The sequence below is a fragment of the Gracilinanus agilis genome, chromosome 2 (assembly GCF_016433145.1).
Source record: "Gracilinanus agilis isolate LMUSP501 chromosome 2, AgileGrace, whole genome shotgun sequence".
NCBI classification, from domain to species: Eukaryota; Metazoa; Chordata; class Mammalia; order Didelphimorphia; family Didelphidae; genus Gracilinanus; species Gracilinanus agilis.
In genome coordinates, this window is record NC_058131.1 from 177,136,129 (window position 1) to 177,159,838 (window position 23,710).

Genomic DNA, 23,710 nt, shown 5'->3' on the forward strand with positions numbered 1-23,710 from the left:
AGGCCTGGAGTTGGGAGGACCTGGGTTCAAGAGTGGCCTCAGACACTTCCTAATTGTGTGATCTCTTGCAAACCACTTACCCCAAAGGCCTAGCCCTTACTGCTCTTCTGCCTTAAAATTGATCTTCGTACTGATTCTAAAACAGAAGGTAAGGGTTTGTTAAAAATAATAATTTAAAAAATCTGGTTGTCCCATGAAAATCTTGTTCAGAATTTAAAGTTTTCGTCATCCTTTCACACAGAAGTATGAACATCTGGATCACAAATAGTGTTTAAAAACAAAGCCTTTAAACACAAAATGGGAGTCGGGATCTTTTTAGAAAATAGGAAACTGAAGGTAAGCAGTTCAGAAAATTCATTCGGATGTCGTTCCGTTTACAAAATGCCTACAGATAATCAGGCAGTCCGAGATCTGGCCACTGCTTCTGTCTCTTGCTCATACTCTATTTCCACATAGGCTCGCTTTCTCTTCACAGGACCTTTCAATGGAGCTTTGCCTTTGTGTTTGGCAGTAGCAGCTTTTTCTTCTTCTTCACTGGATGATTTCTCATCCTGGTCTTCTTCACTGGAAGCTTCTAATTTATCCATATCCTAATAAAGAATCAAAGTGACAAAAAAAATTTATAATCACATGGCACCCTGGATTGATAACTACTAAGTCATGTTCATCTCCTACCATCTCCAGGAAGAGCCATACCATTATGACTTAGGCTCTAAAAACTTAGAAACCAGACATTTATATGTTTTCCTTTTACTTTGAATATCCTCATATTCCATTTTCCCTACTTGTTTGCATCCATTGTACCTATACAACTTACTTCAAAATCACTGAGGTCACTCTCTTCCACTTCATCATCTTCCACAAATTCCCTTTTATTCAAGTCCTGAAATAAATAATTCCTATTAGTCAAAAAAACATAGCCAGAAGAATCAAGGCTGGCTATAGATGGCCAATGTCTCTCATAAGAAAAAAAAATTCATTCAAAAATCCTATCAGTTAAGCAGAATCAGGCTAGCTTCTGGTATTTGTTTTCAGAAGACCAAAAGGATTTACCAATTAACAAAAGCAGCAAAGTAAAAACAGTTTAGAACTTATGTGTATGTATGCAAACCTAGCTACTACTTGTTGAAATGCTTTCCAGTTCACACAGTAGGAAAGTTCCCACTGTTAACTCACCAATAGAAAAGGTTCACAATTGGTTAATACATAGTCAACATAAATCAAATATTGTTCATAACAAACATTGGACCATGTGGTCCAAAACATTTACTTGTTCAATCAGTTCTTCTGTTAAATTGATTTGACCAGAAGTAATAAACACTATAGGAATCTTAAAGTCTGTTCTTGGTAACTGTACCTTCCGCAAACTTAGGTACACTTAGGGAATCCAACTGGTTCCTTGGTTAATAGTTTCAATGGTAGAACTGAGAAAAAACATGTATCCATTCATTTATCAACAGTTGCTTGGTTACATTCAAGTTAAGTGAATAATAATTTAACTCATCAGTGGCAGAAAAGAAATCAGAACCAAATAGTTAACTCTGGCAAAGGGACTGAAGTAAGTTATTCTGGTTGTTTACAAGGAACTGGTCCTAGAGGAATTTTGTAAATGTATAAAAAATGTCAAGAAAGTTTACATCATCATCATCTTCTTCCTCCTCTTCCTCATCTTTCTCTTCAGTTTCTGAGTCATCACTTTCAGCTTCCTGATGTTCCAAAGCTTTGTCAAAGGCTTGAATGGGGAAGTTGTAGATGTCACCATACTGAAGAACACAACATATAGATTTGACTTTAATCAACAGAAAACAGTACCTGGAATCCCACTTTCTAGCAAGCACATTACCTAACCATTTCCCCTTCTTTCCAATGCCCTGTGGGTATATGGTTGTAGATACTACACATTAAATAACCAGCAAGGGGTCAAATACCAGACTCTTAAAATACCCCTATCTTGCTTTCAATACTTTAAAAGAAAGAAAAGAAGCTAGGATGAATTGAACTTAAGGCCCAACCTGTTAAGCTGGCTTGTGGTTGATTATATTTATGAGGATGAGTGTGATATACAGAAATGTAAAAAACTGGCTTAAAGTTTTCTTTGGGAGGAAAAAGAGGATAGAATGAAGCTTATGACAAATATGGGTGACAGTATAGTTTTTAAAAGTAAAGACAGTAGTAATTAATATTAAATAAAGTTTAAAAAGAGCCCACATTTGTAGCATTTTATAGCATAAACATTTTCATTTTCCTTACAATAATCCTGTGAGGGAAGTAATGTAACTGTTATCCATATTTTTACAAATGAGGGAACTAAGGTTCAAAGACTTCAAGTCTTTGAACTTGCTGGTACTTGCTGACAATCATAAAACTAGTATCAAGAGCCAAGATTTCAATTCAATTCAATTCAGACTCCCAAATCTTTCTACTATAACCATAAAATTCCCTCTGGAAAATATTAAAGGAATCTGGATTCTCTTCTATCTTCCCATCCCCAGGTCCCTTTCTTCCTTTGCAAATACCCTCACCAAAAAAATTAAAATTACATATTCTCAATCTTCATTAACAAAAGAAAGTCTAAAAAAAATCTCAATTATGCCTCCCCTGTTATCTAGAAGTCTTACCGTATCTTGTTTTAGCCTCTCCAATAATTCTTTTTCTATTGCATTATCTAGCTGAGCAGCTATTAATGCTTTTTCCTAAAAAGAAAAGAAAATATTGCATCAATATAAAGAAATTAGCACCTCTGAGTGTGAAGAATTCAAAAGCTTCAGCAAGAAAGTAAACATGTTTGAGCATTAGTATTAACATTAAGCAATAAGGAACCTGTTTCCCTAAATTCTCCTACAAACTTGTCTTAATCTCTCCAAATATCTTTAAAAATAATTTTTTAATTGTTATTTTTCATTTTAGAATTGACACTAAATATTGGTTCCAACCAAAAGGGCAGTAATAGCTAGGCAAATGGGGTTAAGTGACTTGCCCAGGATCACACAGCTAGGAAGTCTCTGAGGCCAAATTTGAACCCAGAAATTCTGGCCTCCAAACTTGGCTCTCTATCCACTGAGCCATCTAGCTGCCCCAAATAAATATCTGTATTATAGCATTCCAAAACAAATGCAGACAAAGCCATTTTGCAGGCAAAAAAGCTCTGCACATGTAAAAGAACCTCTAGAATTGAGGAGCTGTGCCTTTTGGAATGGCCAGGACCCTGGGAGACTACATCTCCCACAGCTCCCTACCACAACTTCCTCAGACACACCCCACTTCCTTTGTGGGAGGTATCTGAGGAAAGTATATAAGACAGAGAGCGCTTCCTGGACAGGAGGAGGAGCACCTTTTCCCCCTACCTAACTTTTCCTAACCTAAATAAACCCAGCTATTCTATCCCTAAAGTATAGCCTGATTTTATTGAGCTCCGAAGGGAGCTCAAAAACCTGGAGGTAGGTGCTATTATTATCTCTATTTTACAAATTTAAAAAATTTGATAGAGGCAGAAGTAAAAAGACTTGTCCAGGATTACAAAGCTAGTAAGTGTTGGAGGTAGAATTTGGCCTTGGGTCTCCCTGACACCAGGTCCAGTGCTCTATCTGCTGTACTCCTAGGTACCTCCAGGTTAACAGAAATAAGGAAGTTAAAAAAAGAAATAATTATGGTGGGTGAAATAAATGAGATCAGTTTCAAACATGATGAGCTTCACATGCTGGAAATGTGAAACTGGAGCCCAAGAGAAAGTAAACAGTCCGGAATATGGCACACCAATAAACTTCAACTTTTTATTATAAAAAATGCCAAGTAATCTCTAAAGGAACAAATAATCCAAGAACAAACTATTTATGTGGTTTCCCTTTTGGTTTACTTCATATAATCTAAAAACATCAACACTTTAGTGCAGGCTGAAAGCCATGAGACAATAATCTTGATATATGGAAAATTATCAACACTGTGGGATGAAGCAATAGTTCTCTTTTCCACTCAAAATCTAACTATGGGCAGATCAGAGACAGCTAATTAAACTATTCTCAGATTATGGCTCAGATTCTCACATTAATTATGCCCCAAAATATATTACCTCTCGTCTTTTTTCACGCCTTTCCACCTTTTTGCTCAAGGGAACAAGTTTCCTCCTATAAGAGAAAAGTATAAATTATTTAAGGAAACAACACATTCAGGGCTAGCTTTCATGGCCGGGCCACAAAACAAATCTACAACTTTCATAGTGTACCCTATTCAGGTGCCTCAATGTGGCTGAAGATGGCCTTGGAGTTTTAAGACTGTGAAACCAAGCACAAGCTCTGGCAGGTTCCACTGTGCCAAGAAAGGCTTGAGGTTTTGAGAAGGGCTATATAAATGTCAGCAGTGGTGCTGGTAGTAGTGATAGTTTAAGTAAAACCAAGAAATTCATTCAGTGATCAAAAGGCAGACATCATGAGTTGGGAACCTAAATCATCTCAATCAATCTTACCTTTTATATGTAAAATCTGAAGACAAAAGAAATTTGTAGTTAAATGAAAGGATAGATTAAAGGCTCCTTAAAAAGGAAAATAAAGGAGTTTGAGTTGGTTTCATGGTACTGTAGTCTCAAAGACAACATGAAATATCTTTTCATTAACCACTCCAATCATCTTACAAAGCACTGATTATTATGATAAGCATTGTAGAAAGACAATCATGAAAATAACTGCAGCTTAATCTCCAACATGCTGCAGAACACTGTTAGGAGTAAAATAGGGTTTGGCCAGAGTTTTAAGCATTTAGTAATAAAATGAAGTGAGAGAGAGAAGAGATATAGATATATTTCTCTTAAGAAAAGATTAACTTGATTATGATCAATTCTCCATTTAGCTGGGTAAGGCCTAAGGCCTATATATTCTTTCCACAACAGGGTAGAGCCTTTCTATTCAAGAGAAGAAGTAAAGAGAGCCTGTGCTTCTCCTGCTGGCCTTATATATCCCCCAGCTCCTCTCTTCTTGGCAACATTGCATGTTGACGCTCAGGATGATGCCAGGGGACAGGATGCCAGGCTAGCCAGATCATTAGATATGACATTACATATTCTGTTGTGGTACTGTGGTGGAATGAAGGTATTTTTCCTTAGACAACATATTCTTAATCTGGGGTCCGTAAAATTGTTTCTAAAACATTCTTATAAATGTTTTCCAATATAATTGATTTCCTCTGTATTCTATTTTTGTACTTTGTATTCTAATACATATCCTATGTATTCTATTTTAAGCATTTAGAAATATTATTCTGAGAAGAGGATTAATAGGCTTCACCACACTGTCTAAAGGATGAATGATATAAAAAAGGTTGTGAACCCCTGCTATAGAAGATAAAACTTTAAAGGACTTAAGAACACTCTCCAAATTAAATCAACATATAAAGTAGAGGTAACATGGTATAATGGATAGAGTCATGGGCTTAGATCTCATTTCAAATCCTATCACTACCATGTTCTACATCAGTGGTTCCCAATCTTTTTTGGCCTACTGCCCCCTTTCCAGAAAAAATATTACTTAGCCCCCTGGAATTTAATTTTTAAAAATTTTAATAGCAATTAATAGGAAAGATAAATGCACCTGTGGCCATCACTCCCCCACCTGGATCGCTACAGCACCCACTTTGGAAATCACTGTTCTACATGTACCTGGTCAAGCTATTTATATTCTGTATCTCAGGCATCTACCTAGGATTTAGCTACTAAGTTACAGATAGGCTGCAATAGGATTTCCATCACTGACAAAATCACAGATTTGAATGTGAAAATTCTAATGTTTCATGACATTAATGTAAAGTTGAGCACAGGAAACAGCAATAAAAAGGTCAGGAGTAGGGAAGAAAAAGATGTGTAGGCTCTCCTTAAGTTTTACTGTGCCCACTTAACACAAATATTCTAAGAAGAAAGTTGGAAAGTCAGGATTACACAAAAGGTGGCAGATTCTACTATAAACAAGAGAGTCTAGATCAGAATTTCCAAAAGGAAAAAGATATAGACTTATAATTGAGCATGACTGACCCTGCCAAACAATATAAGCCTTGTGGGGAAAAAAAAGATCCTTAATAAAAGACTTTTAAAGTATTTCAGATGAAAGGACCAGAGCTGTGGAGTAATTTTGAAATGTAAACACAAGAGTCAAAAGAAATATAAAAAGCAGGAAATTTATCTGAACAATTTAGAAAGGTGTTCAGAACTTGAATGTCTTCAAATGGTCCTAAGATAGTTAAATTATAAAGTCAGAAGACCTGGGAGGCTGGCTGATTTTATATTGAGAGTTTTAAGAAGAGAAAAAGAAGGGAGGGAAAAAGGGAGCTAAAATGGCAGGATAGCAAGAAGCAGTATAGAAAACTACTCCACCCTACCTTAAAAAAAAACTTCTCAAAAAATCTAAAAAATGCACCAGACCCAATCCTGATGGTGAAAGCCATGAAAGAAATCACAGTGAGTCTTTTTTCCAGTGTAGGTTAATGCAGGAAGACAAAGAAGTTTATGGATACTAGAAATGGAGTGTGGACAGGAGCACAATGGTTGGGAATATTTTAGAGCGGAGGGGTGTGGGAGGGAAGCTTTGGCACCCATTACCATGGGGTGGGCAAGGTACCAAGAGAGCGGGGGAGGTGAGGGAGAGGAAAAGGAAGAGGCACGTGTGCACACACACACACACAGATTAGTCTGTGTGTATGAAGAAATTAGCAGGTTCAGAAGCTAATGGCAGGGATATGATTCAGATGCCTGGAGAAGAGCAGGATCTCAGTTTCAGCTTCATCATGAATTAAGAGAAACATAAAAAGGCAAACAATGACAAAGGACTAAGCATGAATAAACTGTTTACATTCTAATAAGGAATATGATATATGTATTCCCTCAGGTTCACAAAAAGTCAGATAACTGACTTGTTAATGATCAAAATAAAAATCAGTATCAAATCAGAATAAACATTAGAAGATATGAGTGTTACAACCATTCCAACAGAATTTCATTCTGTTGATTTTTTTAAAAGGGAAGGGAAGGTAACAGATAAAACAATGGAAACTTGACTATCACCTTTATCCTATATAAATCTATTTAACCAATATAAAGCAGTCTATAAGGAGAAGTAAAAAAAGTGCCTAGAAAGCAATTCAAAATAGCAAATCTTCATATCAATGGGAAAGGTCTAAAGGTAATACTGGTTTACAATACAAACTCAATTGTAAAATCTTACAAAGGAGACCGCTGAAAGATTGAATAGTATCTTCTTATATGGTTGGAAAAAAACTCATATTTACAGAAAATTTGGCGAGAGACCCAATTAAGCCATCTCAAATAATTTCAAATGAAACTTAAAGGTAAAAAAAAAAAAAGATAGAAAATGTATCTATCAAAATTTCTAATATAATTCCATAACAAATTATATCTTCTATTAAACAAGAGTGGAGCCATTAATTGGAAACTAAAATCATACTCTTTGATGAATTAAAAATAGAAATGACATTAAATTAACAAAGATAGAAGGAAGAGAATGGGATCTAGACCTTTGAAAATTAGGTTCATGCTGGAAATAATATAGAATTTTGAGGGTACTAGGAGAATAATTTTTTTAAAACCTTATCTTCCATCTTAGACTCAATACTGTGTATTAGTTCCAAAACAGAAGAGCAGTAAGGGCTAGGCAATGGGGGTCAAGTGACTTTCCCAGGGTCACAGAGCTAGGAAGCTTCTGAGGCCATATTTGAACCCAGGACCTCCGATCTCTGGGCCTGGCTCTCAATCCACTGAGCCCCTTGCTGCTCCCTAGGAGAATAATTTTCCAGATACCTGACCAAATATTTTGAAAAAATTATGGACTCATTACTACTAAAAAAAGTTATCTGGAAAACATTAGTAATTACCTATATGCTTTTCTCAACTCTATAAAATCCTTAATATTCCTGAGATGAATGCTTCTATGAACTAAGAATAAACAATTATTTGTGAAAGATCAGTATATTTGACATTTTGAAGAATATTGGTTAGTCACTAAAATGATAATCTTAAAATATAGGAAGAGAATCCTGGTAAGGCTAAAAGTAGTTTAAAAGTTTTTAATAGCTGATCCCTTGGGGGGAAAAATAGGTTCTTCATCAACATTTTTTAAAAGCATAATAATTTTTCTGCAACTTTGCAGTGTAATGCTTCATTACAAAAGGGACATCTTGAAAATCTAAAAACAAATAAATCATTCAGCTTCAAGCTACATTCTTTCTTCTCTTCTCAATAACTCATCAGAAAAGACTACTTAATACTAAGCTCAAAGGTTTCAGAGGTTTGAAGATGCTTACTGGAAATACAGTGAATCAAGAATCAAAAAAACATAAAGGCTGGATCATAGCACTTACTGCCGCTTTAAAGTAAGTTTACGGATGCGAATCAGGTACTGGGTGATCTTGGTAAACCGCTGTTTACATTTGTGCCGAAGAAAGCGAGGCCAGTAAATAAGATTTTCATCTATTTGCTCCAGAGCTTTCTCATAATTCTTACTGAGTCGGACCTATCAAAACAAAAAGAATCTTTATATGGGAATGGAAAATGGAAGGGTCTCATTTTTTCTTAATGGCCAACTACAGTTTCTTATTAAGAAAGTTCTCAAAAAGATCTTTCAAACAATTATCTCTTGGGATTGCTTCAGGAGTTGCATTTCAGGGCACCCTGTTAAGCCCTGTAAAAAGGACATGTGACTAAAATGACTAGGGTAGGCAGGGGGCAGAACACACACATGGCTTCTTTTCTCCCTTTTTCACCTGTAACTCTTACCCGCTCCCACATGCGCCTAGGGAAAGCTGCTCGTTCTATCACCTTCATATACAAGTAGCACTGACCTGAGAAAGAAAAGAGAATGTGGCATTATTATTGTGAACAATGACACCCAGAAGAGGCTCACAAAAGCTCACCAGGCAATCTTAAAAGAGAGAAAAAACTGGGTTATTACCTTTCTCTTCTTTGATGGTAGCATACTGGCTATTTGCTAGTGGGCAGGAAGAACGGTTGCATAATCCAGTCAAGTTGTATTCATTTCGACAGAAGTTCTGGGTCTTTGTTCTAAGGGACAGGAGGGCACAGAGACAGTAACATGAATTGCCAGTATTCTACTAGGAAACTCCCACACCAAAATTAGAAATTAGATTCTCACTTCATTTTGTAAGAACAGAACTGCTTGTTCCCAAGTACATCCCAGATAACCTGCAAAGACAAAAGGAAAAAGTCTTTAGGAGTTCTGACAGTTTGACATAAACACATAAATTCTGCCTTACATTAGAAAGCAGGTTTGTTCTGAGAAGATGAGATAGCATGATATAGTGGGAAGAACTGATCTAAGAGTAAAAAAAGCTGAACTGAAATCACAGTTGTACCGTTAAACTAGCTATGTGACCTCGGGCAGGTTACTTTCCATCCCTAAGACATCAATCTGTAAAAGGAAAGGGTCAAGTTCTATGGATCCTTGCAACTTTAGCTGTTGTGTTTCCAAGATGAGAAGATTGGCAAAATGGCCTGTTTTCTGAGAATAGAGAAAAACTGCTAGTCTGACTCTCCATTCAAAATCATTATCACACATCAAATCATGGTTCAAAGGACCTAGTTTTCATAATTTGTATATATAGGAAGGTTTCTTAAATTCAACAACTTAGTCATTAACAGGTATCTACTAAGTACAGTGTACTATAATATGGCTGGATTAAATAATACATAGTTCATGCCCTTGTGTGTTTACAGTAGAGTATATACATAATAATAATGTAAAATAATACATAAGTATATATATGTAAATATAGGGGGAAATCTTCAATTTTTTCATAAATAGCTTAGATAAGAGAACTACCTATAAAAACTCAGGGCTCATCACCACCAAAGATAAATCCTGGGGCATTGCTCCCAAAGCACATAGAGGGTAACTGACCAAGGCTGTATAGTTAGCATCATATGAACCTGAAACTACATCTTCCCAACTCCCAACACATATACCACAATGCTTCAAATACATACACTACAAATCAAATGCTAGTCAGAGTTCTAAGAATGAGGGTGGAAAGGGTAATTGGGATGATGGGAGGGAAGAAAAGAGAATTAGGGAAGCCTTTGTGGAAGAGGTAGTTAAACAGAGCTTTAAAGGATAGGTAGGATTTTAAATCATAGACTATTAGAGAAGGAACACCAGAGAACAACTAGTACAATTCTATTTGGCAATTAAAAGTGCTTAATAAGTCCTTTCCTACTTCCCAGTATTCTTATACCTTACTCCCTGCCCCCAACACCCCCATACTCTAGTTCCTTTTACTTCATCTGTCAACTCTATGCTTTTGCACTGAATGTCCATTATTTCTGCTTGTAGTTTTCCTGGCTTCCTTCAAGACTCAGATAAATGCCCATCTTCTGCAAGAGGGTTTTCCCAAGATACCCACTTCCTCCAGTTGCCAATGTCTTCCCCCTTTCAGGTTACCTTCCATCTTCTCAGTATATATCTTCTATGTGTACAAGAATGCAGGCTTTAAAAGGGTAAAGATTATGTAGCAGGAGAGAGGATTCAAGGAATGCTGGATTTGGAGTCAGAAGACCTAAGTTTAAACCTCAGGCAGCTCTGCCACTTGCTGCTACCATGTAACCTTGGGCAACTCACTCTCAATATCAAGTAAAAAAATTGGAGGGTTGGTCTAGATGACCTTTAAAGTCCCTTCCAGTTTTAAATCTATGACCTCTATTTTGCTATTTTCCCACTACTCCCCAAAAAAGTATGTTCATTTCTAGGCACCTTACACACTGGAAGCAGGAGGGAAAAAATGGAATGTTTTGGAGGTGGTAAACATAAAGTTGCAAAGGTAAGGACATTCTAAAAGAATAACAATAGCTAGTATTTATATAGCACTTTAAAGTTTGTAAAATACTTTATGAATATCTCATTTTATCCTCACAATAACTCTGGCATGTAGGTGCTATTATTATCTCCATTTTACTGGCGAGAAAGCTAGGAGATAAAGTGATTAAATGTCTGGCCCAGCGTTACACTGTTAATAAGTGTCTAAGTTCAGATTTGAAGTCCAGTGCCACCTGTAGCTGCCTAGCAAACAAATGGAGTTCAACATGTTAGCCAAAAGGGAAAGATTAGATTTTTAGCAAAAAGGTGGCACGGTTAGATCCATATATAAAGTATATTACTTTGGCAGCAGTAATAAGTACGAACTAGAATTGGGGAAAGAGTTTAATAAGATCTAGGTGACTTGGAATCATAAAGACATGGGTTCAAATCCAGCCTCAAATACATCCTGCCTATGCAATCCTGGTCAAGTCATTTAACCTCTCTGCCTCAATTTCCTCATCAACAAAATGGAGATAATAATAGCACCTACCTTTCAGGGTTGTTGTGAGGAACAAATGAGATATTTGTAAAGTATTTGCAAACCTTAAAGCACTATATAAATCTTAACTATTAATATGGGAATCTCAGCACAGCATAGGGTTATGAATAAACAGATTCAAAAAGCATTTGTTAAGCATCTGTTATGTAGTAGACACTGTGCTCTGAGCTAGGAATACACAAATAAAAAGGAAAGCTTCCTTTTCTTAAGGTCCTTACTGAGCTGATTATAATCTAATAACCTGAGTTTGAATCCCAGCTATCCCAATACACTACCTGTGCAACCTTAGCCAAGTCAATTATCCTCTCTGAGCCTCAGACCATTTCCTTCTGGTGTTAAGTGTATTAAACTATGTCCAATTTAGGAGGGTCCAAGCCTAGGATGATGACAACAGAAGCCAATGATATTCACCCCTTAGGTCCTCCATACAAGTACCAAAATAAAGCACAAAATGAATATCAACATCCGTTAAGTTCTCTTGAAGACTCACCACAAGAAAACTAATTCCAAGTGTTAAGTTGTACATATTAAACCTACAAATCAGGGTTCCCCCCCCTTGTCTCATGAATGGGGGGAGGGTTATAGGGATAAACTAAGTCAGTGGACTTAATGAACTTGTACAGTTTAACACTTGATCGAATAAACAGAGCAGGCACCTAGACTGGGTTGTGGTCTGCATGCTGGAGATAACAAATAAAATGCTGATCACTAATTCATTTGCTTTTCCTGTTTCTGTAATTGATTCTGTTGCTTCTCCTCTGCCTTTCTCTTTATCTCTCTTTTACAAAGTCTACAACAGCTTACTACACACTAATGAAGCTGCTTCTACCCAAAACGAAACGAAGGTAAGAGGTGAGGGGTCGGGGGTCGGGCCCGAGACCGGCCCAGGGTCTGAGCGCATGGACACGGGGTCTCGTTCTAAGGAAGGCACGAGCGTTGGAGTGGCCTCACCCCGTGTCTCAGTTTGAGGACAGCTGACGGGGCCAGCCCTGTCGCATCTCCTCCGGAAGCCCCGTGGGTCCCAGAAAAGGCCCAGTAGACTTACGTCGTCTGACTGCATGTTGCTGGCCCGTACAGTTCCTCAACGTGCAGCTCCACACAGATCCGGGGGCGGCCATTCACCGTGAGATCTTGTTCCGGTGTCTGTAGGGGAAGTCTCGGGACTCGCGAGAGCTGCACGAGGCCGCCCTACTTCCTTGAGCGCCCTCTATCGAGAACTTCCAAGATACACGTGTTCAGCCTTCCGACTCTGGAGAGCTCTCTGCTAGAGGACTTGCGAAAGGCGTAGGCAGTGTTCGGATGATCCACCTGTGCTTGTCTAAGCTCCAGAGAAGATCCCGCCAGGCCTCCGGGGTTCTGGACGCTATTTGCGTATCCTGGGGGATCTCATGTATCCCAAATCACAATAAAGCCCTACAATATTGCATTTTCCACAGCACATGGTCTGACCCCTTCTTTAACTTCTCTCCGTGACACCCGAAAAAGGGTGTAGGAAGGCGTGCCCCGTAATTGATGGAAAATATGCCGTCCTTGCTGGGGATATGGAGAGCACTGGACTCAGAATCATAAAATTCAGATTTTAAGTCCAGCTCTACACTGGCTGCGTGATCACTGGCAAGTCCCTGAACCTCAAGCCCAGGTTCTTGGTCTGTAAAATGGGAATAATTGTATTTGCATCACTTCCTTCTGCTGGATATTTGTGAAGGAAGTGCTGTGGTGGGTTATCCAGGCTATAAAAAAAGTTCGTGAAGTTTCTCGTCTTTTTCTGCCTGCCTCCACCCAGTCTTTCTCTGTTGCTATCTTGTTCTCTCCGTGTCTTTCTCTGTCTCTGTCACTTTCTTTTTCAGCCTCAGTCCCTCTCCTTAATAGCTAACGTTTATAGCGCTGTGCCAAGATCTTTACAATGACTGTCTCTTTTGAATCTCTTAACAACCCTAGGAGGTAGGTGCTGTTATGACCCCCATTTTTCAGATGAGGAAATTTAGGCACACAAGTTGAGTGATTTGCCCAGGGTCACACAATAAGTGTCTGAAGCCAAATTTGAGCTCAGGTCTTCCTCGAGGTCAGACCTGGCACTGTATCGAAGACTGTGTTTCTATGCCTCTTGGTCTTTCTGTTTCTTATCCCTCACTCTATGTCAGTAGTCAACAGAGGGCAGCATCTGATTAAGTTGTCTTCAAAAGATCCCCCATTTCGTCCTATGGGCACCTCCTCTACCAACAGGGCTGGAAAGGGAAAGTTATGAGTATTGATTCCAAGCAGTTTCAAGGAAAATTGACCGGGAGAAAACCTGATTACAAGGGGTCGAAGAGAAAGTGGGGTAGCAAGGCATTAGGTAGAGACCTTCAGTATAGAAAAGGCTCCAGCCCTTGGTCACATTTGGAAGTTTTATGTTTATAAATAAAGCACTTAACAGATTTGACAGAAAAGAAGAAAGATGAAAGAGTAGCTAGAGGCACCAGAAGGGTCAAGGAAAAGCTTTAGAATTGAGGAAATCAGAACAGGGCTTTAGAGATATACCAAGGAATCCATGCTGAGACAGAGACATAAAAAAGATACTGAAAGATACAGACATACAGACAGACAGGCAGAGGGACAGAGACAGACAGAGACATAGAGATTGAAGAAGTAGAAGAAGGATGATTTGGGGAACAAGGTCCTAGAGAAAGTAAGGGGCAATGAACTGCAGAGTACTAGCAGAATTCACCTCAGTGAGTCTCCTATTAACGAGTGAAGGAAGAAAAAGTGATTATGCTCAAAAATCTCCAGTACAATCCTAATTAGAGAAATGTAAATCAAAACAACTTTGGAGTACCATCTCACACCTAGTAGATTGGCCAATATGACAGTAAAGGAAAATAATAAATGTTGGATGGAGGAGATGTGACAAAATTGGAACACTAATACACTGTTAGTAGAGTTGTGAACTGATCCAACCATTCTGGAAAGCAATTTGGAATTATGCCCAAAGGGCTTTAAAATATTGCATGCCCTTTGGTCCAGCAATACTACTACTGGGTTTATACCTCCAAAGAGATAATAATGAAAAATATTTGCACAAAAACATTCATTGTTGCACTCTTTGTGGTGCAAAAATTAGAAAATGAGGGGGTATTGCACAATTGTGTGATAATGAAATTAAATCTGCCCTGCACATCCTCAATCTAATCATCAAAGGTGAGAACATCCCCACTTAATTCACCAGTTGGGAAGTCTGTGACCCACGTGTGCTAGAGTAAGTGACAAATCAAAATTTACCGACTGTCTCCTGGGCAGTCCTAAGCAAAGCGTTTGTTGTGCTTGGACACATAAACTAAGAGGAAGGCACGGGAAGTGACGAAAAAGAAGCCCCTTTAAAAGAGAGTGACAAGTTCTAATTCAGGGCAGTTAGGAGTTCAGTTCAGTTCAGCTCTCTTCCGCCTGAAACTGGACCTGAAGAAGCTCTGGCTAGGACCTTGGTCTTGAGACTGCTCTTAAATCTCTCTCTTAGAACTACATGTGGTGAGTGCAAAAACTGGCTTTTCCTGGATTTCTCTCAAAAGAAGGTTTGAGACTGAAGCTTTTGCTTCATTTATCCCTGGCCCTCGGGTCAGCCTTTTCTGATTGAGGACTATTTAAACCTGCCTGGGTTGAACCAGGGGCCAGAGCAAATTACTCAGTCTGTTAAATTACTTATCCTACCCTATCCTCTCTCTGATTTTCTTACTTTCGCTCCCTCTTCTCATTTGTAAATAAACTATTTTGACTTGAAGACTTTTTTTTATTGGGGATTGATATTTATTCAATTCCCTGGTGACCACCCATTTAAATATTAATGTCCAACCAAAAATCCCCCCTTTTCCCTTTGGGGAATAGCTAAACAAATTGTGGTATATGATGGTGATGGAATACTATTGTGCTGTAAGGAATGATGATCTGGAGGATTTCTATATGAACTGGAAGAACATTAATGAATTGATACAAAGTGAAATGAGTAGAACCAAGAGAACATTGTACACAAAAAGTGAAACACTGTGGAACTATCGAATGAAATGGGACTTTACTACTAGTAGCAATGCAATAATCTGGGACATTCCTGAAGGACTTATGAGAAAGAATGTTATCCACATTGAGAGAAAGAACTATGGGAGTAGAAACACAAAAGAAAAACATATGACTTATTACTTGTATTTGTGGGTATATTTATTGGGGTTTTGACTTTCAAAGACTGCTCAATAGCAAAAATGAATAATATGGAAATAGCTATCAAGAGATAACATTTGTATAACCCAGTGGAATTGCTTGTCAGATCTGGAAGGGGGAACAGTAATGGGGAGGAAAAGAAAATGAATCATGGAATCATGGAAAAATATTTTTAAAATAAATTTTTTTAAAAATAAAGTCAAACTAAATTTTAAAAAAAAGAAAAAATATATTGAAGAATAGAGGGGGGACTGAGGAAGCTTCATGTCTGACCTTTTTCTTTTTTAAAATATATTTTCAGCTGATAATTTTTGGTTTTATCTCACATAGATTTTCCCATTCCCATTCTCATTCTCTCACATCCCAGAGAGCCATCCATTATAACAAAGAATCTAAAAAAAAAGGGGGAGGTGGAAAGAGACAACAAAATTAAGTAAAATTCATCATCTCCTCCACCAAGAAGTATGTCAAAGGCAGGATATAAACTAAGGTCTTCCTAGCTTTGAGTCTGGTCCTCTTTCATTTTCTATCCTAGTCACTTGGGTGTGTCTCTCTCTACTCCATCAAAGTTGAGGGGAACATTTTCATATATATATAAGTACAGAAAAAAGCAAATAGTATATGAAACTAAGAACCTTTTTATGTAGAGCTTGCTTTTCGAAGTATATAATAAATTCAAAATGTAATTTTCAAAGCTGTCCTGCATATCTGAGATTCTTTCTGGCCTACCTTCTGTTCTCTCAGGTTACCTTTTTTTTTTAATGTTTTAATAACCTTTCTTTCTTTTTGGCTACCTATCCCTGCTCCCTTCTCTTTCCAATCCCTTCCACCTTCATCCAAAAAAAATATAAAAGAAAAATGAAAATTATTCTGACAAATGCATAGTCAAGCAAAATGCATTCCCACATTGTCTATAACCAAAAATGTATGTCTTACTCTGCACCTCAGTTTATTATTTCTTATTAAGAGGTGGGGATCATAAGTCTGTTGTGGGAAAAACCCTCAAGTTTGTAGCAGTCTTGTCCCAAGAATGGAAGGCTCAAAACCCTGTTCTTGTCCAGAGGTATGAAAGTCTTTATTTGAAGAAAAAGAGGTTTAAGGCAATGTAATAGCCTTATTTATTTATTGAATTTTTGAATTTATTTATTGAGTAGTCCACCCCCATGCTTTCTGCAGGTTCCAGGCAGGAAACTCCAGGAGAGTAGACATTTCACTATCTCCCTGGAATGCCCTTATCCTTAGGTGAAATGCTGGCAGAGTACATATAAGCACAGAAAGAAACAGTACAGGCGATTAGTAATAAGCAACTTTATAAGACTGATGTAAATACAAAAGAGTGCAAGACTGACTACTATAAATAATAACATACAACAGTTAAAATGCTTAACAATACAGATTTTGCAATTTATGCCTAACTAGTGCTAACTGGTGAAAAATACAATCTTCATAGTATGCAGGTCCCATTTTTATTACTGTTTATCTCCATCATTCTCCCTGCCCCCACTAAAAACCCAGAAATCTAGAAATCTGGGGAGAACAGGTTGCCTCTTCTGTAATTTCTTCAGGCTGAGGTGGGACATTGCACTGGCAGAGTTAAATTTTTAATCCTTTACATATATTGATATGAAAAGTATATATTTTGAATCCTTAAAATGTTACAGTCTCACTGATAAATGTTCATTTGCTTTTAGACAAATCTAGGCTGACTGTTTGGCCTTATGGGAAGATCCTTATGAACTGCAGATCCATAAAACAGTTTTCCTGGTGTCCTAGAAACTTCAAATAATCAATTCTAAGTGCCCAATCCCTTTTTTTTTTTTTGGAGACTCACTCTTGTTTTGGGTTTAACATCCTTTTTTCTTTAGTTTTTAACTGAGTATGTTTATCCTCTTATTGGATAAGTTTTGAATTTTGACAAAAGACCTGAGGAGTGATATGTAACCAGTCACCAGCCTTCTGGGGGGCCTGACTCCTCAGTATGAATGGAGAACCCCCTAAAGGGAGCTACTCTTAGAACATAGTTCCTCTTCATTTTGCCTCTCAATATTTATCTTGCTTCAAAGCTCAGTTTCCATCACACCTCTCTCTAGTAATTTTCCCTGACCTCTCCCAGTTGTGTGTATTCTCTTCATCCTCAAATTATATTATATTTTCTTATTCATATACAATATTATATAGACCATATTAAAATATAAATATTTCAACAGCAGGACTATTTCATTTTTGTTTGTTATACAATCCAGTTTCTTAACATTTGTTGAACTGAACTGACATAACCTACTAGAATCAGCACTTCACTAGTATGGCCTTCAAGAACCTATAACTACTTCCATACTATCATGTTTAATCAAAGGTGAGCTTCTATGTCCTAAGAGGCAACATATTTTCCCCACCTCCTAGCACAGTCCTCTGTTCACAGTAGATGATTAATAATGTATGTTAAGTTGCAGTTTGATTTCCTTTTAATTTAAATTTTAAAGAATGAAAAGTCAAGAATAAAATCAGAATTATGTTTTACCTTATTTTGACTGAATATATATGTATATATATGTTCTCTTTTCACTTGAACCTTTGCAAAAGTTAATATTTGAAAAAATAATAAATTGATAGAAATAATTTTCTTTTCAAATCTTAGTAACATTTTAATTTAATACTTTTACTGTAAACTTTAAGAAAAACATTATACAACAGCACCAGAGTACATAAACTTTAAGAAAAACATCAAACAATAAGGCCAGAGTACATAAACTTTAAGAAAAACATCATACAATAACACCAGAGTACAAAAACTTTAAGAAAAACATTATACAATAACACCAGATTTCATAAGAGACACAAATCAAAAATGTCACTAACAAAGAATTTTAGACTTAAGCTGTTGCAGATAGAACCAAACTGTTTAAAAAGATGGATACAAATGAATATTTTGGGATAACAGAGAATTAGACACAATGTGACAGAAAACTTTACATTTAGAATTAGGAGACCTCAGTTCAGATCCTGATTCTGACATTAGCTGTGTGACCAATAGCAAATCATTTGGTTTCTAAGAGCTTCACTTTCCTCATCTATAAAATGGGAATAATGCTACTGCATACAAAGCAGTTGTTAAGAAAACATGAAGTAAACCTTATAGGTTTTAGCCCTTATAGGGCTAAAAAATGTTACTATTATCATTATTATGGCATCATCCATAGTCTTCATAGACAATCCATCCTATCGGAGCCTGGGGTTTGAGGAAACAACAGAAAAGCCGAATTCACTTATGATATAAACTAATTGGGCAAAGTTCATTTTCAGCTTAGTTTAGCTTTCTTCCTCATACATTGGCTACTCAGAACCTGTCTATCTCTCCACCTGACACTCCAACTCTCTACTTTACCCTGGACTTTCCTCTCAGCGCCATGATTCATCCTGGCAGCTTCCCCACGTCCTCATTACATCACAATTTTTCATACTTGCCCAATACCCACAATTCAGAATATTCAGGACTCTATTTACTTTACTGGACTACATCTCCCAGAAGTCTCTTGGGGTGAACAGCTATTGGACTACCATTTTGGCTACTCTTGGCTACCTTTTACCAAGCATCTCCTTGAAAGTAACTTCAGTGAGGCATTATTCATGCTACAGTATCCTCATTAGATAATATTTTTCAGATACCCTTTCTCTGGGGAGCCATCTACATATAAAATAGATAGCTAGATAGGAGAATCCAATAAGATTGCCAACTGAGAAAGGGTAGAGAGAAAAGGGTGGAGGACAAAATTTCACCCTTGTAAGATGCCCACCATGCAAGTGAAGAGAGATAAGGAAAAAGGGGAACCTTTCATTAGTACCATTTGATACTGTGCCCTGGAGAAAGAAGGCCTGTGCTGTCCTGATGGGTGAGGGCTTCACTTAGCTCTTTATCTAAGAAGACTCTAGAAGTGTTTCACTTTATTCACCTTGCCTCCTGGGGCAGAAAGTATGGCCTGAAGGACTTGACCCTTTCAGCCACAGAACTCCCATCCTGGGGCCTTTATCCCAGAGATCCTCGAGAGTAGAAATTGTTTCCTTTTTTGTATTGGTATCCCCAGACCTAGAAAAGTTCCAGGCACATAGAAGGCACTTAAATGCTTCTTTATTAAATGATGTCTAAGAGGACTGTGCTTATCTCTACTCCCTGACGGTCTTCTCTGCCACTCTGCCACATGTATTGTCTGCTGGCACACCACCCACTCTCCTCCCCACCTTTACAGTTCTAGAACCATAATCAATACTGCTATTGCTACTGTAAAGGGAGTGTCAGTCCACACCCCAATGGATTTATGCACCATCCCAATAACTTCAAAGTCGAATCACTCCTCCCTGCCTACTACTTCCCCTTGTTTTAGAGGGTTTGTTCAGACTTTCAGTTGTATCTGACTCTTCTATGCCCATCTGGGTTCTCTTGGCAAAGAGACTGAAGTGGTTTGCCATTTCCTCCTCCAGTTCACTTTAGTGATGAGTGACTCGCCCAGGGTCACACAGCTTTTAAGTGTCTGAGGCCAGATTTGAACCAAAAAAGATGTCTTTCTGATTTCAGGTCCATCACTCTGTCCACTGTGCTGCCTAGCTGCCTGTCTATGTGTTCTTGTATTGGAATATAAGCTCATTGAGAGCAAAGACTATCTTCACTTTTGTACTTATAAGCTGAGTGCTAAGCACATACTAAATGTTTAATAAAGCTTTTTCATTCATACATTAAAAGATATAGAGGGGGGTGAAGGGGAAAGGAGGAGCATGAATCATGTAACCATGTTAAAAATGAATATTAATAAATGTTTGAAAAAAAAGATATTGAATATGGCATTAAGAAATTTGAAATGCTTAGGAAATTAAATGCAATGTAGAGATTTTTCTTATTTATATTTTATTTGTTGCTGTACAATGTGAAAACTCTAGGAATATTTTATATTTTATGAGTTATTTAAACATTATACAAATGCATACAGAGGTACCTGCTATCATTTTTATTGTACATACTTTCATTATTTAAACAACTGTATATAAACAAATCAATTGTGTAAGGCACCATTTCAACTAGGGTGTTTTACATATTCTTCATAATAAAAGAAATTCATAAAAACCAATTTCTTGAACTTCAGTTTTATGCTCATGCTTTAGAGATAATTGCAAATCTGTTTTCTAAAAAGATATCATTTTTATTTATTTTGGTAAGAAAGGTGCTGCTAAGCTGCTAAACTGCTTCACTGATCAATTGGATTTTCACAAATATTTACAAACTGAGCTATTTTCCATAAGAAAAAGTCAATAGGCTGATGACATTGCATACAAGTGACCCACTTAAGACATGACTTGGCCTTAACATTGATTTCAGCTAGACATTAGAATCCACTATTGTCAAATTATTGCTCTGAGTTTGAAACTGGAAATGTGAATTTAACCATCTCTTGTGTTCAAACTTGTCAAGTGAATCCAATCAAATGTCCAGGAGTTTACCTGTTCAAGTTGGTTTAAGTGATTTCCCACTTGACTCAATCTGCTGCAGAAAATTTCCTTCTGGAAAACAATGTTACAACAATTAAAGAACCACAAAACAGATTATTTTTCTAAATGATGAAGAAGAAGCCAAGGGTGGCAAGAAGGGGTAAGAGGGTAAGCAGCAGCATTTTTTAAAAAATGTAAAACATTTAGAGGTCCTATATTAAAGAGCTAAATTTTGAAGGTCAGATAACAAGAAAGCTTTAGTGTTGCTGTTCAAATTTTACAACTAAATACTATAAATGATGAACCTTAAAAACTAATATTGGCTTTATAAATTAATTGTGACAGAATATTTTCATATCTTTAGCTAAAAAAATAGATAAAAGGAATTCCCAATTCAATTTATAACCCCAATATTTTTTTAAATCTCTGAAACTAGGATCTAGAAATCATCTACAAAGTATATCTTGCTTATACTAATGCATACAATGAATGTGGTACAAATTCTAACTTAAAGTTTTCATTAATGAGTTAAAGCTGTATTTCAAACTGTGGAAAATTTTACTACCCTGCAGAAATGGTAATACCAAAGAGTTCTTAAAACTTAAGCAGTTAGGGAGCAGCTCAGTGGATTGAGAGCCAGGCCCAGAGACAGGAGGTCCTAGGTTCAAATCTGACCTCAGACACTTCCTAGCTGTGTGACCCTGGGCAAGTCACTTAACTCCCATTGTTTAGCCCTTACCACTCTCCTGCCTTGGAACCAATACAAAGTATTTATTCTAAGACAGAAGCTAAGAGTTTCAAAAAATTTTTATGTAGTTAAAAATAAATCTTTTTTTCAATAAATGAAAAAAATCATGACACAAAACAGATATATTTGCTTGTATAAAAATAGATAACTTTGAGACGATAACTCAATCAGTCATTCTACAGAGGAAACAAAACAATACTCACACAGAAGTAAAAACAAAGTATATTCAAGGTAAATAAAAGGTAGTTTCAGAGACAGCACTAACAGCTGGGGGATCAGGAAAGATCTCATGGAGGAGGTGGTAAGTTACTACATATGCATCCAGAGTAAAAAGGAAGAAATAGATTGGCGAAAACATCTTGACAATAACTATTTCTGATAAAATTGTGATGTCCAAAAGCTACATAGAAACGATAAAAACTTACATGAGTAAGATTCATTCTCTAATGTTTAAAGATATGAATGAAGCAATTTTCAAATGGAATAATATAAATTACCAATAATCAATTGAAAAACTGTGCAAATTCTTATTTTAGAAATGAAAATTAAAGCAACTTTGAGAAGTGCCTTTGTACCCATTACATTGGAATGGAGAGTTAAAACATCACAAAATTTAATGCTAGTGAAGCTGTGGACAAAAATACACACAATTACATGGATGTGGAACTGTAAACTGTAGTTCTAAGTATTCCTATGTACATGTTCATATATCCTCACTATACTAATGCTTGAACTATATCCTAAATATCTTTTGTCTTAGAAGTAATTCTAAAACAGAAGCATGGCAAGGACTAGGCAAATGGGGCTAAGTGACTTGTCCAGGGTCACATAGCTGGGAAGTGTCTAAGATCATATTTGAACCCAGGTTTTGCCAACTCCAGGCTGGGTATTGTGTAGTTAGAAGAATGTTCTACCCCAGGACTACATTCCCAGAATTCCTTTAGTATTACCCAGCATCCTTTTCCTTTCATCTACAAAGCTTCCTTGTGTGTTTGTATAATAGTTGTGGGTAACCCTGGCTTCACTCCCTCTTTTTCCCGTGTGCCCAGCTGGGTTAGCTGCCTTTTTACTTTCCTTTTAGCTTCAAGTTATTATTAATAAATTTATTAAATATAATACTTGGAGTATTTGGATATTAATTTTTCTCTTATAGCACTCTATCCACAATGCTACCTAGCTACTCTTGAAGATATCACTTAAAGGAAAAATAACCCCGCTTGTACAAAAAGTTTCAAATAATAATAACTGTCATTTTTTTCTTGCTCTAAGTTGTACGAAGTCCTTATCTTTCATTATCTGAGTTGATCCTTACAACCCTATGAGATGTATCAGGTATCATTTGCCCCTTTTTACAAATGAAGAATGGAGACCCAGGAAGGTAAAGTGATTTGCCCTAGGTGACACAGCTAGTAAATGCAAGAGGAAGGTAATGGACCCCATTCTCATGTTCTAAAGTACAGTGCTCTTTCTTTTATGTCAAGCCTTTCCTAGAAGCATTATAAATAATAACAACAACACTTTGACTGTTCTGCAAACACTAAACACAAAGATTGTTTCCAATTTATTGTGTTTAGACATTTAAATAATATAACTCCTAACTAGTATACATTTCTTTTTTTATTTGTTTATTTATTTAAGAATCTTTACCTTCCATCTTAGAATCAAAAACATATATTGGTTCCAAGGCAGAAGAGCAGTAAGGCTAGGCAAAGGGAGTTAAATGATTTCCCAGGGTCACACAGCTGGGAAGTGTCTGAGGTCAAATTTGAACCCAGGACCTCTTGTCTCTGGGTCTAGCTCTCAATCCACTGAACCACCCAGCTTCCCCCAATACCATACTTTTAGAATGTGATGTTGGTTTCATTCATTTTATCTCTCAAACTGGTATAATGCATATGTGTATGTTTATATTACTATTTCTTATTTATTTGAAAAGTTATAATAAAA

At 36.9% G+C, this 23,710-nt stretch overlaps 2 protein-coding genes across 2 annotated transcripts in view; both read right to left on the reverse strand.

The window, feature by feature from the left end:
• Positions 1-364: 364 nt before the first annotated feature.
• Positions 365-12,489, reverse strand: MAK16 (MAK16 homolog). Its single transcript, XM_044663571.1, has 10 exons — positions 12,407-12,489; positions 9,144-9,193; positions 8,943-9,052; positions 8,768-8,832; positions 8,353-8,504; positions 4,067-4,121; positions 2,619-2,693; positions 1,638-1,763; positions 818-883; positions 365-590 (listed from the first exon to the last, which is right to left on the reverse strand). The coding sequence occupies exons 1-10, from the start codon at positions 12,419-12,421 to the stop codon at positions 396-398; spliced, it is 909 nt and encodes a 302-aa protein (XP_044519506.1). The 5' UTR covers positions 12,422-12,489; the 3' UTR covers positions 365-395.
• Positions 12,490-20,906: 8,417 nt separating this feature from the next.
• Positions 20,907-23,710, reverse strand: part of LOC123234875 (transcription factor E2F6-like) — a 29,833-nt gene continuing 27,029 nt past the window's right edge. Inside the window, exon 7 of the mRNA XM_044660878.1 lies at positions 20,907-21,087. The gene's annotated coding sequence lies outside the window, so the exon portion shown is untranslated. The remainder of the gene's footprint in view (positions 21,088-23,710) is intronic.

Excerpts from the sequence above, each read along its gene's own strand:
- MAK16 (XM_044663571.1), bottom strand. Across the intron at positions 4,122-8,352 it reads AAACTTACTTTAAAGCGGCA|GAGGAAACTTGTTCCCTTGA; the intron begins GTAAGTGCTATG and ends TTTCTCTTATAG. Across the intron at positions 1,764-2,618 it reads AGAGGCTAAAACAAGATACG|TATGGTGACATCTACAACTT; the intron begins GTAAGACTTCTA and ends TGTGTTCTTCAG.